This window comes from Panthera onca, chromosome A1, assembly GCF_046562875.1.
Source record: "Panthera onca isolate mPanOnc1 chromosome A1, mPanOnc1 haplotype 2, whole genome shotgun sequence".
NCBI lineage: Eukaryota > Metazoa > Chordata > Mammalia > Carnivora > Felidae > Panthera > Panthera onca.
In genome coordinates this window covers 129,400,007-129,414,447 of record NC_138339.1, presented here as the reverse complement: position 1 = coordinate 129,414,447, position 14,441 = coordinate 129,400,007, and the positions used below count along the sequence as shown (strand labels likewise).

At 39.6% G+C, this 14,441-nt stretch overlaps 1 protein-coding gene across 1 annotated transcript in view; it reads right to left on the bottom strand.

Moving 5' to 3' along the window:
• Positions 1-13,735, bottom strand: part of ZCCHC10 (zinc finger CCHC-type containing 10) — a 28,830-nt gene extending 15,095 nt beyond the window's left edge. Inside the window, exon 1 of the mRNA XM_060636150.3 lies at positions 13,536-13,735. Within this exon, the coding sequence (XP_060492133.2) occupies positions 13,536-13,576 (41 nt within the window). The 5' untranslated portion in view covers positions 13,577-13,735. The remainder of the gene's footprint in view (positions 1-13,535) is intronic.
• Between the last annotated feature and the right edge of the window lie 706 nt (positions 13,736-14,441).

The window sequence follows — 14,441 nt, the reverse complement described above, 5'->3', positions numbered from 1 at the left end:
TATGTAGATGCCCTCCTTACCCACTTCAGCTCCAATACTCCAATGCCAAGTCAACCCTGTGCATGGAGGCCTATCTTGCTCTACACTACTTAATGGCTTTAGGGGTGACTTGTTCAAGAAGGGAAGAGGAAGAACTAAAGAATATTCATAACAGCATGATTTGTAATTTCCTCAAAACTGGAGGGGTGCCTGGGTGGCTCAGTCGGTTGTGCATCCGACTTTGGCTCAGGTCATGATCTCCCGGTTTGTGAGTTCAAGCCCCATGTAGGGCTCTGTGCTGATAGCTGGGAGCCTGAAGCCTGCTTCAGAATCTGTGTCTCCCTCTCTCTCTGCCTCTCCCCTGCTTGTGCTCTGTCTCTCTCTGTCTCTCAAAAATGAATAAATGTAAAAAAAAAAACAAAAAACAAAACCCTGGAGATAACATCCAAGTAGAATGGATGATTTATGGTACAGAATACAGTGAAATACTTCATAATATTAAAAATGAACAGGGGCAACTGGGTGGCTCAGTCGGTTGGGCATCCGATTTCAGCTCAGGTCATGGTTTCGTGGTGAGTTCAGGCCCTGTGTCAGGCTCTGCGATGATGGCTCAGAGCCTGGAGCCTGCTTCAGATTCTGTCTCTGTCTCTCTCTGCCCCTCCCACGCTCTCACTGTGTTTCTCTGTCGAAAATAAAATAAAAACATAAAAAAATAAGAACAAAAAAAATGAACAAACTTCACAGATTTAAGAAGCCAGATTATTCAAAAGAATCCAAATTGTCTGATTCTGTACAAAATTCAGACACAGGCAAAATTAAACTCCAGTGCATAGTTAGATGGTAAAAGCACAAGGAGAAGCAAGGAAAATATTACCATAAATGTTAGGTGACAGATTACGTTTGGGAAGGAGGAAGAAGGTCATGAGTGGGAAGGCCTTAATGGCTTTTGGGAGACTGGCAATTTTATTACCTGATCTGGGTGATAACTGATATGGGAAACGAAGGCAAAAGAAAAAAATTAAATTTCCTTACTACTTACAACCCATTGACAAGTCCTTCAAGCAGGAACAGTGACCTTCCTGGGGTAGCTCAGCTGCCTTGATGTTGACACTTTACTAAGGGCAAAAGGCAATCTTAGCTTAACATTATTCCAATCCCTCAGGATCCTGTGATTCTACTTTAAACATGTAAGAAATTCCTTAGGAAATTCCTTTATCTCTACTCCCCAAGATATATGTCAGCAATTACCCTTCAAGCATACGGCCTACTGATATACATCTTCTGAAGGGTCTCATGACTGAGGGTTTACTAAACAGTAATAAATGACCTCTTCCTAATAACAGCTAGCACCCTCAGGGTCCTGGAAACCTTGTTTTCAAAATTCCTTGGAGACTTATGCTGTCCCTAACACTCTTGCAACTTGAAAGTTTAAAAGCAGTCACCTGTCACAAGCCCAGTGTAGCTCTTTCTGCCACAGGTTCTTTAATAAAACCACCTTTTTGCAGTGAAGATGTCTCAAGAATTCTTTTTTTAAAATTTTTATTTAATTTTAATTAATTTTACTTTATTTTTTTATTTAAAAAAAAAGAATTTTTAAAATCTTTATTTATTTTTGAGAGAGACAGAGTGAGAACGGGGGAGGACAGAATCCAAAGCAGGCTCCAGGCTCCGAGCTGTCAGTACAGAGCCCTAAGCAGGGCTTGAACTCATGAACCATGAGCTCATGACCTGAGCCAAAGTCAGACGCTTAACCAACTGAGCCACCCAGGCACCCCTCAAGAATTCTTTCTTGACCATTCACTCCAAACCCAAACATTTCCACATCGGTAATCAAGTAGAATGTTCCTTTATAATAATTTATTAAGTGGCATAGTTATATCGTTTGAACTTTTTTGTACATGTGCTTTATTTCACAACAAAGGTTTTAGAAAATCTTGGCTTTTGGGGTGCCTGGGTGGCTTGGTTAGTTAAATGTCCAACTTCAGCTCACGGCATGATCTCATGGTTTGTGGGTTAGAGCTCCATGTCAGGCTCTGTGCTAACAGCTTTAGAGCCTGGAGCCTGTTTCGGATTCAGTGTCTCCCCCTCCTCTGTCCCTCCCTCACTTGCACTCTGTCTCTCTCTTAAAAATAAACATTAAAACATTTTTTTTTAATCTTGGCTCTTTCACTACATAGCTGTATGCTCTTTAGCAAACTGATTTTGGAATCTTAGATTCCTCTTCTAAAAAATGCAATAATACCCACTTTTACTATGTTATTGTGAGAATTAGATGACACCATAACCAGGGCTTATATTTATCATGTGCCAGGAATTTAGCTAAGTATCAGTTATGAATAATCACATCTATTCTCCATAACAACTCAGTGAGTTTGAAAGAACTATCCCCACTCTATAGACTAGGATGTATACATAGCAAGCAGTAAGGCATCTGGTATAAAGTAACACACAATTAATTGGGAGTTATTATTGCCAATCTATATATTGTATCTGGATTAATGATACATGGCACTTTAAATTTTCTCATAACATGGTTGCATGATGAGATGCTGGGTTCTTAATTTTGACCTAGAGCAGTCACCTATTTTATCTCTGGAGAACACATAATTGGTGCTCAGTACATGTTTTTAAAAACGATTACTGAAATAGTTAAGTGTTTAAGAGGACATATATTGCTTATAGTGGGCTTTTCATTAGTTAATTCCTGCATTGTGGACCAGGTTCTGTAATCTTGACGATAATTTAGTTTTAGCATCTGTCCAAAATTTAATCCTAATCTGAAGACTAATGTTACAATTAAAGAACTAAGACTATTTCAGTAGATATAGTATTAAAAGATAATAAAAAAGACCCAGCTTTTTGATAAGTAATAGTTCTTAAGTTTCAGCAAGCAACCTCCAGAGCCATGATGATAATTTCAGACTTTATCTGAACATGTAATGTCATAGCAAACTTTTAAAATCATCAACCATAAAACATTCTATGGACTTAATATTAGCTTTTGAGGCAAAAAGAACCATTAACACATTTAACACATAACATAAATAATTGTAAAGTGCACCCCAATAATAATATATTCAGAAACATTAAAGACAATTTGTAAATAGTGTAAAATCGTGGGCATACCTAGATCAGTACGTTGAGTGTCTGACTTTGGCTCAGGTCATGATCTTATGGTTCTTGGGTTCAAGCCCCATATCAGGCTCCCTGCTATCAGCACAAAAACCACTTCAGATCCTCTGTCCTCCCCCCTCTCTGCGCCTCCCCAGCTCTCATGCACTCTTTCTCAAACATAAATAAACATTAAGAAAACAAAAGTGTATCAGGTGCCTGGGTGGCTCAGTCTGTTAAACGCCCAACTTTGGCTCAGGTCATGATCTCATGGTTTGTGAGTTTGAGCCCTGCATCGGGCTCTGTGCTGACAGAGCCTGGAGCCTGCTTCAGATTCTGTCTCCCTCTCGCTCTGCTCCTCCCCTACTCACACTCTATCTCTCTCTCTCTCTCTCTCAAAAATAAACATTAAAAAAAATTTTTTTTAAGTGTATAATCATGACTCTCCTACAAATACATACAAACAGCCTGTGAATAAACTCTTGAAAACAAGCAAAAAAACAAATACATACAAAACAAACACACGTCAAAGGTTTAATGATAAATAAAGGAACTAGTAACAGGGTGCCTGGGCAGCTCAATTGGTTGAGCATCTGACTTCGGTTCAGGTCATAATCATCTCACACTTTGTGGGTTGGAGCCTCACGTTGGGCTCTGGGCTAACCGTTCGGATCCTGAAGCCTGCTTTGGGATTTTATGTCTCCCTCTCTCCCCTTTCCCCGCTCGCAATGTCTCCATCTCTCTCTCTCAAAAATAAACATTAAAAATGCATATATTAAAAAAAATAAAGGAACTAGTAAGATGGTGTAACTGGTTCAAAAGAGAATTCGATCATGAATGCTGAAATGGGGGTTCATAGGTGGCTCAGCTGGTGAAGAGTCTGACTTAGGCTCAGGTTGAGATCTCACCATTGGTGGGTTTGAGCTTCGTATTGAGCCCTCTGCTGCCAGCACAAAACCTGGCTTCAGGTCCTGTCTCCCTCTCTCTGCCCCTCCCCAGCTCTCAAGTGCATGTGCCCTCTCTCAAAAATAAATAAACATTAGAAAAAAAAAAAAAAGAATGCTGAAATGAATTTACAGACAGTTAAAAACTAGTCAACAGTCACATTGCAAGAATCAATCATAACATATATGTATGGGTAAGAATCTTTCCTATCAGTTTTCTACAACTTACAAAGTTATAAAATAGCTCAAAGACAATGATGGATAGGCTCTCACAGAGTCACACAACCAGTAAGAGTGGATTAGACATGACATCTAGTAATCCTTTTTTGAAATCCATTTCAAAGCCTTTCACAGTATTTCCTAACAATGAAAATATGATTGATAGTGTGAGGAAACCTCTCAGAATCAAGAAAATAAAGTATTCTCCAACTCAGAGTTTATTTTCCCCAAATTAATAAACTTATAACTTAAGATCTCAGCTATTAAAAATATTATCCACCAGCAATGTGTAGTTTTCTGTTGTTATAAATAGAACATTCACAAATATCTAAGGCCCATCTATGATTGACATGTTCTAACCATTAATTAACCACCCCTAAAAATACTGATCTCCACAGAATGCTGAATGAGGCAGACCTTTAATTTTAAAGTAAACGACATTAGCATTTATTTCTACCCATGTGAATACTCTATTCAAAATTTTTTTTTTTTTTTTTAACCTTTATTTTTGAGACAGAGAGAGACAGAGCATGAACGGGGGAGGGGCAGAGAGAGAGGGAGACACAGAACCGGAAGCAGGCTCCAGGCTCTGGGCCATCAGCCCAGAGCCCGACGCGGGGCTCGAACTCACAGACCGCGAGATCGTGACCTGAGCTGAAGTCGGACGCTTAACCGACTGAGCCACCCAGGCGCCCCGTGAATACTCTATTCAAAAAATATTCCATTTCTATATCCTAAGCTAAAGCCCAAATAAGTGTTCTAATTATACAGGTTTTTTTTTTTTTTTTTTTTATATGAAATGACCTTCTTTGATACCTAAAATAGTAGGACATGCCTGCTATATTGACCTATTGTTGGCAGAGGTAGAGAATGGGCACTCCACATATGGTAAGATATACGTTCATTTTTTAAAGTTTATTTATTTATTTTGAGAAGGACAGAGAGAGTACAAGTAGGGGAAGGGCAGAGAGAAAGGGAGGAGGGAATTCTAAACAAGCTCTGCACTGTCAGTGTAGAGCCCAATGCAGGGCTCAAATTCAGAGAACTGTGAGATCATAACCTGAGCTGAAATCAACAGACACTTAACCAACTAAGCCACCCTGGTACCCCCAAGATATACATTCTTAACTGCTGGTAAGAATCTAAGTTGCACAGACTTTCTGAAGGGCCATTTGGTAACTACAAGAAAATATTAAAAATGTACATACCAAAAAAACCCAAAAAAGATAGTATAAATGGTCATTATCTACCTAAAAAAATCCCTAAGAATCTAAAACAGAGCTACAAGAATATATGGGTTTAGCAAGGTCACAGGATACAAGGTCAATATACAAAAGTCAATTGTATTTCCTTTCTTTTCTTTTTTTTTTTTTTTTTTTGTTTATTTATTTATTTTTAGAGAGGGTATAGGAGGGGCAGAGAGAAATGGAGAGAGAGAGAATCCCAAGCAGGCTCCACACTGTCAGTGCAGAGCCCAACTGAGGGCCCAAACCCACAAACCATGAGATCATGACCCGAGCAGAAACCAAGTGTCGGACACTTAACTGACTCAGCCACCCAGGTGCCCCTAAAAGTCAACTGTATTTCTATATACTAGCAAGAAACAATTGGAAAATTGAAATTAAAAAAAAATATTATTACAATACATAGAGATAAATCTGATGAAAAGTCCAACACCTCTACAGTGAACTATAAAACATCGGTGAGCAAAGTTAAAGGCCTAAAAAAGATGAATACACACACATACACACACAGATTAATGCATAAGAAAACTCAAAACAGTTAAGGTATCCATTCTTCAAAAGCTGATCTATAGATTCAGTACAATTCCAACTGAAATCTCAGCAGTTTCTTTTATGTAAATTGATAACCTGATCCTAAAATGCATACAAAAATGCAAAGAATCTACAATAGTTGCAATGACTGAAAAAGAACAAAATTAGAGGACTAACACTACCTGATTTCAAGACTTATTATAAAGCTACAGTTATCACCACAGGGTGGTGTTTACAAAATCAAATACATCAATGAAACAGAATACAATCCATACACATACATGGGCAGCGGTTTTTTTGACAAAGGTATAAACGAAATTCAGTGGAGGGGGTACCTGGGTGGCTCAGTTGGTTGAAATGTCCAAGTCTTGGTTTTGGCTCAGGTCATGATCTCACAGCTTTGTAGAATTAAGCCCCATGCTGGGATCTGCATTGGCAGCGTAGAGCCGGTTTGGGGTTCTCTCTCTCCCTCTTTTTCTGCCCCTCCCCCACTCACACTGTCTTTGTCTCTCTCAAAATAAATAAATTTTAAAAACTTGAAAAAAAAATCAAGTAGAGAAAAATGTCTTTTCAACAATTGGTACAGAACAATTGGAATGCAATGTGCAAAAATATGAACTTTTGAAAAGTTTGCCAATTTCTAATAAGATTTCCCGTAAAATTACTAGTTACTATATGGTCAAGCAATCCACTCTTAGGCTATTTATGAAAGAAAAAGGAAAACTTAAGTTTACAGAAAAGACTACATGAACCTTTATAGCAGTTGTATTCAAAAGGAACACCAAACTGGAAACAATCAAAATGTCCTTAAACTGGCAAATGGATAAACAAACTTGTATATCCATACAATGGGATATATTGGCAATAATTAAAAAAAGAGGGGCACCTGGGTGACTCAGTTGGTTAAGCATATTACTTTGGCTCAGGTCCCGATCTCATGGTTCGTGGGTTCGAACCCCACATTGGGCTCTCTGCTATCAGCACAGAGCCCGCTTTGGGTTCTCTGTCCCTGCCACCGCTTCCTGCACCCCCCCCACCCCTAATGCACTTGTTCTCCCCCTACCCTTGTTTCTCCCTCTCTCTTTCAAAAATAAATAAAAAAGAAAAAAAAAGAATGCAATATTAATATGTGCAAGAACTTTAGTGGATCTCAAAGGAATTAACCAAGTGAAAGATGATGGACTCAAAGGCTACAGACTGATTCTATTTGCACACAACATTATGGAGAAGATAAAATTACAGCGATATCAGTGGTTTCCAGAGGCTGATAAGTGCTTAGTTACAAGGGGTCATGAAGAAATTTTTCATGATGAAATTTTTCTATATCTTGATTTTGGTGGTGCTTCCAAAACTATAGTTATCTGTCAGAACTCACAGAACTGTACATTAAAAAGGATGAATTTTGGGGGCTCCTGGCTGGCTGAATTGGTAGAGCATGTGACTCCTGATCTCAGAATTGTAAGTTTGAGTCCTACAATGGGTGTATTGATTACTTAAAAATAAAAATATCTAGGTGCATCTGGGTAGCTTGGTTGGTTGAGTGTCCGACTCAATTTTTGGCTCAGGTCATGATCTCACAGTTGTGGGAGATTAAGATTCTCTCTCTTGGGGCACCTAGGTGGCTCAGTCGATTAATAAGTGTCCAAGTCTCGATTTCGGCTCAGGTCATAGTCTCATAGTTTGTGTGTTTGGGCCCCGAGTCGGGCTCTGCATTGACAGTGCAGAGCCTGACTAGGATTTTCTCTCTCTCTCTCCGTCTCTATACCCATCCCTTGTTCACTCTGTGTGTGTGTGTGTCTCTCTCAAAATAAATAAACTTAAAAAAAATTAAAGATCCCCTCTCTCTCCCTCGGACCCTCCCTCCTGCTCATGCACTCTCTCTAAAATAAATAATCTTAAAAAAATATAAAGGATGAATTTCACTAAATTTAATTTTATTTATTTTGAGAAAGAGAGAGAGAAATGTGTACATGCTAGCAGGGTAGGGGTAGAGAAAGGGAGAAAGAATCCCAAGCAGGCCTTACAGTGTCAGCGCAGAGCCCAATGTGTGGCTTGATCCCATGAACCATGAGATCACAACCTGAGCCAAACCAAGAGCTAGACTCTTGACTAAATAAGCCACCCAGGTGCCCCTCACTAAATGTAAATTAAACCTCAGTAAACCTGACTTTTAATTTTATTTTAGCTGGTTAACATACAATGCAATATTGGCTTCAGGAGTAAAATTCAGTGACTCATCACTTACATACAACACCCAGTGCTCACCACAAGTACCTCCCATAATACCCATCACTCATGTAGCCCATCCCCCATCCACCTCCCCTCCATCAACCCTCAGTTTGTTCTCTTGTCATTAGGAGTCTCTTGTGGTTTGTTTCCCTCTATTCTCTTCCCCCCACCTTCCCATATGTTCATGTGTTTTGAGTAAACCTGACTTTTAAAAAATACCCATACTGGGACACCTGGGTGGCTCAGCGGTTAGCATTCCAACTCTTGACTTTGGTTCAGGTCATATTCTCACAATTTGTGAGACTGAGCCCCATGTGCTGATAGTACAGAGTCTGCTTGGGATTCTCTCTCTCCTCTCTCTGGTCCCCCTCCAAATAAATAAATACACTTAAAAAAATGTTCTTACCAGTTAATCCAGAATAATGGATACATATATGCAAAAATTTAGTTGTATATTTATTATGGGAAGTATAATATGGTTTATAAGATAAACTTGACAGATGGTAGTTACATTTGAGGTGAGCACAGCATAATGTATAAACTTGTGGAATCACTATAATCACTATGTTGTACCCATGAAACTAAAGTAACATTGTGTGTCAAATATTCTCAAGAAAAAAAAAAGAGTTAACTATCCAACAGCAATGGAAATGGCCAAAAAGTTATTGTTTATCCATAAAGAACACTACGAGGCCATTTATAATGTTAAAAAATGACCTAAAAGGTTATACATTAAAATGTAAAAAATGGTTGGGGTGCTTGCGTGGCTCAGTCGGTTAAGCATCCAACTCTTGGTTTCACTCAGGTAATGATTTCAGTTTTGTGAGTTCGAGCCCTGTGTCTGGCCCTGCAGCTGGTAGCCCGAAGCCCACTTGGAATTCTCTCTCTGCCCCTCCCCGACTCACACTATCTTTGTCTCTCTCAAAATAAATAAATAAACTTAAAAAAAAAAAAGTGTAAAAATTATTATCTTTGGGGTAGGGTTATAATACATTTTTTCTTTATCTGTATTCTCTAACTTTCCTACAATGAACATGGAATGCTTGTGAAATCATAAAAAAAAAATCAAGATATTTTTCTAAGTAACATATAACTAATGAGTACCTAAGAGTGCTAAAGGCCTAAGAGAAATATCTAAACCTAATACAAATAAATAAATATCCTACCGAAAAAAGCTGAGAGTAGTGAAAAATGTCAAGAACATCAAAATAGTTTTGTGTTTCAGTTACATCTAAAGCACAAAGAACTGGGGGGGGAGGGTGGGTGGGGGGCCGTGGAGGGTGTGGAATAAAGCACACAAAACCAAAAGAAGGGATAGACTCATTATTTTGGGTGCTAGGCAAATTGGTCACCAATGTCATGTTATAGGCTAAGAGAACAAGAAGGATTATTTTTATTTTTCTTCATTCTTAACTCAAACACAATTATATGTAGAATGAAAAGAGTAGAACTGAATCCCAAGATAGTAGGGGTGGGTAACAGGGCCCTTCTATCCATCTGAATGTGTTTAAGTCACATGGCCCAAGTGACTGCTCCCCAACATACCAGAGATTTTCCAGGTGACATGACTGTACTGCTACTGGTAATGTGAGAAACCCTGGCATACATGAATGGTGCTGAAAGTCTGAGAGTAGGCAAATGGTGTTTTGACTTTCAAAGTGGAGAGAAAGGTAGATTCCACAAACTATGCCAGTGAACTTGACATCTATTCCAGGCAAAATTCTGGCTGGATTTATCAAATCCATTCAAAAAGAGAAGCTCAGATCACAAAGTATCAAATCATTACAGACTAATACTCTTATTGGTTTCTGGGTATATGTATTTCAATAAGACATCTAGGAAACAGATCAGTTGAGCATTATGGACAAAAGAGTACTGTTTAAAACGGTACATGTATAGAGGAGTATCTAGCAATGGCCTGAGGGCTTGGTCTTTAGTTTGAATTTGCTCAACATTAAAAAAACACTTTTTTTAACTGTTTATTTATTTTTGAGATAGAGAGCGAGCACGAGCAGGGGAAGGGCAGAGAGGAAGACACAGAATCCGAAGCGGGCTCCAGGCTCTGAGCTGTCAGAGCAGAGCCTGACAGCAGGGCTGGAACTCACAAGCAGTGAGATCATGACCTGAGCCGAAGTCGGACACTTAGCTGACTGAGCCACCCAGGTGCCCCTGATGTGTTCAACATTTTATAAATGACTTGGATGAGAACAGAATACAGATGTGCATGTTTATCAAACCTATAGCTGACACAAAGCTAAGAGGGATAGATAATACAAAGAATGACCAAATCAGGATCTAAAAAGGTCTTGATAGGCTAGAACTCAATGTGAAATTTAACAAGATGAAATTTAACAAGGGTAAAAGTAAGTCTGACACTGAAGTCCAGAAAATCAATACAAGTACGAGACAGTGAAGCTTGACATGATAGCAATTCAAGTGGATAACATCTAGGGTTTTTACATGACTAAAATCACAGTTTAGGTCCAAAGCTAGAAAGTTAGAAGGGAGCAGGGTTTAGCTTCATCAATATTATTTTCCTTTCAGCTCAACATAAACTGTTTGATAGATAGAAAAATGTAACAGGTTGATTCAGGAGGTATGTCCTTCCTACCCAAGCCAAAGTTACATAATTCTCACAGATGCTGAAGAAATGGTACTGGAATTCAGTGGAAGGTTTAGCAGAAGAAATGATCTGAGATAGTGCAAGATTCTACAAATCTACTTACATATAAGTAGATGTAATTGCAATTTACAAAGTGAAAATAATTTCATTTCAATTGATTTAAAGTTAACTCTGCTGAATGGGAAGTTCAAAGGTAGGCTTTTTTTTTTTTTTTTTTTTTTTTATTAGTCCAACTAATATCCTCTCAATTGGGATCAACAGGGCACTATCTGGGGTCATTTTTTCTGTTAACCTTTTCCACTGAATTCCAGTACCATCTCTTCAGCATCCACAAGAATTATTTTTCCTCTATTAGTTCAAAGACTCTTAAAAAGAATGACAACAGTACTTTCTCACTTCACCTAACTAAATACTAAAAATACTTTAAAATTTGTTATTATGGAATATATGGTCTTTATAAACAAAATTAAAACTTTTTGATGAAGATAAAATGAAAAATAATGGTTCCTCTTCTGCTTTCTGCCCCCAAATACTCCCTAAACTCTACTGGACTTCCCTAACTTCTAAAGGTCTCCTTCTCCAACTCCCTGAGGACTTAGTCTTTATACCATGACCGCTTTTTATCATACACCATTTATTTTCTTCCCCCAAAAGATTGGAAACTCCTAAAGATAAGTCTTTTACTTCTGTATAGCTCATTTACCAAATACAGGCGTTCCACAGAAAAACAACATTTACTAAATTTTCTGACACTTCTTAAATAAGAAATGACAATATTCTTTAGATATTAAGTCTCACTTCATATAAGTCGATATTGGTTGGTTTTACCAATCTAGCATTCACTACCTAACCTATCTAGCTCATCATTGATTTATAAAGATCCATCCAATTGTGCTGGTAAAAGAATGAGATCTGCTAATCAGAGCATGGCAATCCCATAGACATGATTCAATCTAGACAATGAGATGTCATCAACTTGAAGTTGGACAGATATAAAGGACCCTAGATAGTGCAGCCATCTTGGGACCAACGGAGTGGATCTATCCAAGTGTGAATCCAACACCCAAAAGATCAAATCTGTGAGTTTGATAGTAGACATAATTTAGCATACCTATTGAGTGTTATAGTCACTCTATTCTTGACTTCAGAAATGTTGGACTTCAAAGCCTTCTCCTCCAGGAGGCATACTACCTTGACTCCCTAGGTGTTTACCCTTAAGCTCAAGGAACTCTTCCTCAGGTGTGACAGGTGGAATTCATGAAGAACAACAAAAAATAATAAAAAACAGAAGTGTAAAAAGAAACAGATAAATATGCAAGCTAACTATGAGTGATAAATTATGGACTTGGAAATGGTAACAACATGAAATGCCAAGAGAAAGAAAAAATGGCAGTTCAGGTGTACATGTTGGTAGAAGAGAAAAAAGGCTTTACCAGAGAGGGGTGTCTGGGATGATTCCTGCATTATGCGTTCACAGCAAACCTCTTGTGCCACTGACTCTCACTCAATGGCCACAGTGGCCAGCTTTTAGTTCTTAAAAATTAAAGTTCTTTCTTGTCTCAAAGCAATTGTCACTATCTGGATGGTCTTTCCCCAAATCCTCTCATGACTGGCTCTTTTCTAATTTTTTTTTTTTTTTTTTAAGACAGAGAGAGGGAGGGGATGAGAGAGAGAATCTTAAGCAGGCTCCACTTTTAGAGGGAAGCCCAAGGAGGGCTCAATCCTGACCCTCGATCACCACCTGAGCTGAAATCTTGAGTCAAGATGCTCAAAGGACTGAGCCACCCCATGAGCACCTCTTTTCTCACACTTTTGATCTCAGTTCAAATGCTACCTCTGCAGGCATTCCTTTTCAGTCCAACCAACCTAAACTGGACCTTTCTTTCCATCACCTCTTATTTCCTTCAAAGCTCTTATCATCAACTGTATTTACTTAAAATGTTTAGTTGTTCCACTCTTTTCACCAAAGGAATATAAGTTTCCTGAAAGCAGTATTTCCGGTCTTGAACACCTCCATTTCTTTAGACCCAAATTCTGGCAGAGAGCGGCATAATATTTTAATAAATATTAATTAAAATAAATTAATATTTACTGAAAAGAATGAATGGCAGAAAGTGAGAAGATAACTTGGGGAGAAAAATCGGCGTTGTAGTCAGGGTTCCTGGGGAAGGCGATAGGAAGAGGGCAGGAAAAGCCAGCTGGGTTGGAGACTTCACAGGGAGTTGAAGGTTTACGTCGGTGAGACTGGAGGGTGTCGGATCAAGGCTTCAGGCTTCCCGGATCACGCGTGGGGTGGGCGGCTGGGTGGGCAAAGGGGCACATACCACTTAGTGCCCAACTCCTGGGCATTCCCTTTGCGGAAACCAAACGCTAGGCTCTCTTCAGAACAGCACCTATCCCACCTCGCAGCCTAGGTCCCGCCCCGGGGACCTTACGCAGCCGTCTTCCACGCAATCACTAGCCCGTGGACACCCAACTTATCGCCTGGGCCGAGCCCCCGCGGAGCAGCAACAAGTGAGAGAGACGACCACCCTCCGCCTGTCCACACTGAGGATCCGATACCTGCCCGCCATCCCGGCCGCTGCTCACTCACCGGCTGACGCGTTTCTCCCCGCCCCCAGCCCGCCCCGCGGCCCTACTCGGGCCCTCACTTACGCTTGTCTCCGAGCTATGAGCCGATGCATGGGAGTCGCCATCTTAGCGCGGCTGCGGACTGCCGCGCTGGGTTTTGGGAAGCTCCTCGGAAGGGGCGGGCCCTTCGAACCCCCAGCGGCCGCCTGCGTGGGCGGAGCCAGTCCGGCCTCGCGGGCTTCTGTGGCCGCCTTTGGGGTAAGCAGTAGGTGGGTAGATGTGTGTCTTGTTTCCTGTGTAGGTCTCTAGTTTAAGAAAGAAGGATGATGCCGGTTGTCTTGCATGAACAGGTCCTTGAAGAATGAGTACAGGTATATTGCGTGGAGAGGCCGGGAGAAACATTCTCAAATAAGGGAAATATATATTATAATATATATTATATACACACACATAAATATATGAATAAAAGTGTGCAGTGTTCAGAAACGAGTCTGGAGAGCAAAATAAAAGGAATGGGCTTTAAAAAAAACAAAAAGTAATGAGCAACATTGGAACCATAAATTGAAAGACCGACTATAGTGCAAATATATGTTAATTCTATCTGTACTCTTTCACAGGGATTTTATTAGGACCAAATGAGATTATGTAACTAAAGCTACTTTGTCCACTGGAAAAAGATACTAATATATTTAAATTTTTTCTAACACTTATTTATTTTTGAGAGAGAGACAGAGAGACTGAGCACAAGCCAGGGAGGGGCAGAGAGAGAGGGAGACACAGAATCTGAAGCAAGCTCCAAGGCTCTGAGGTGTCAGCAAAGAACTAACCTAATGCCTCACTCCAACCCCCAAACGATGTGATCATGATCTGAGCCAAAGTCCAATGCTTAACCGACTGAGCCACCCAGGCGCCGTAGAAAAAGATACTAAAATTAATTATTTTAGCATTTAGTGTCAGATCGTGGAAATTTTATTCCCTTAAATCTACATT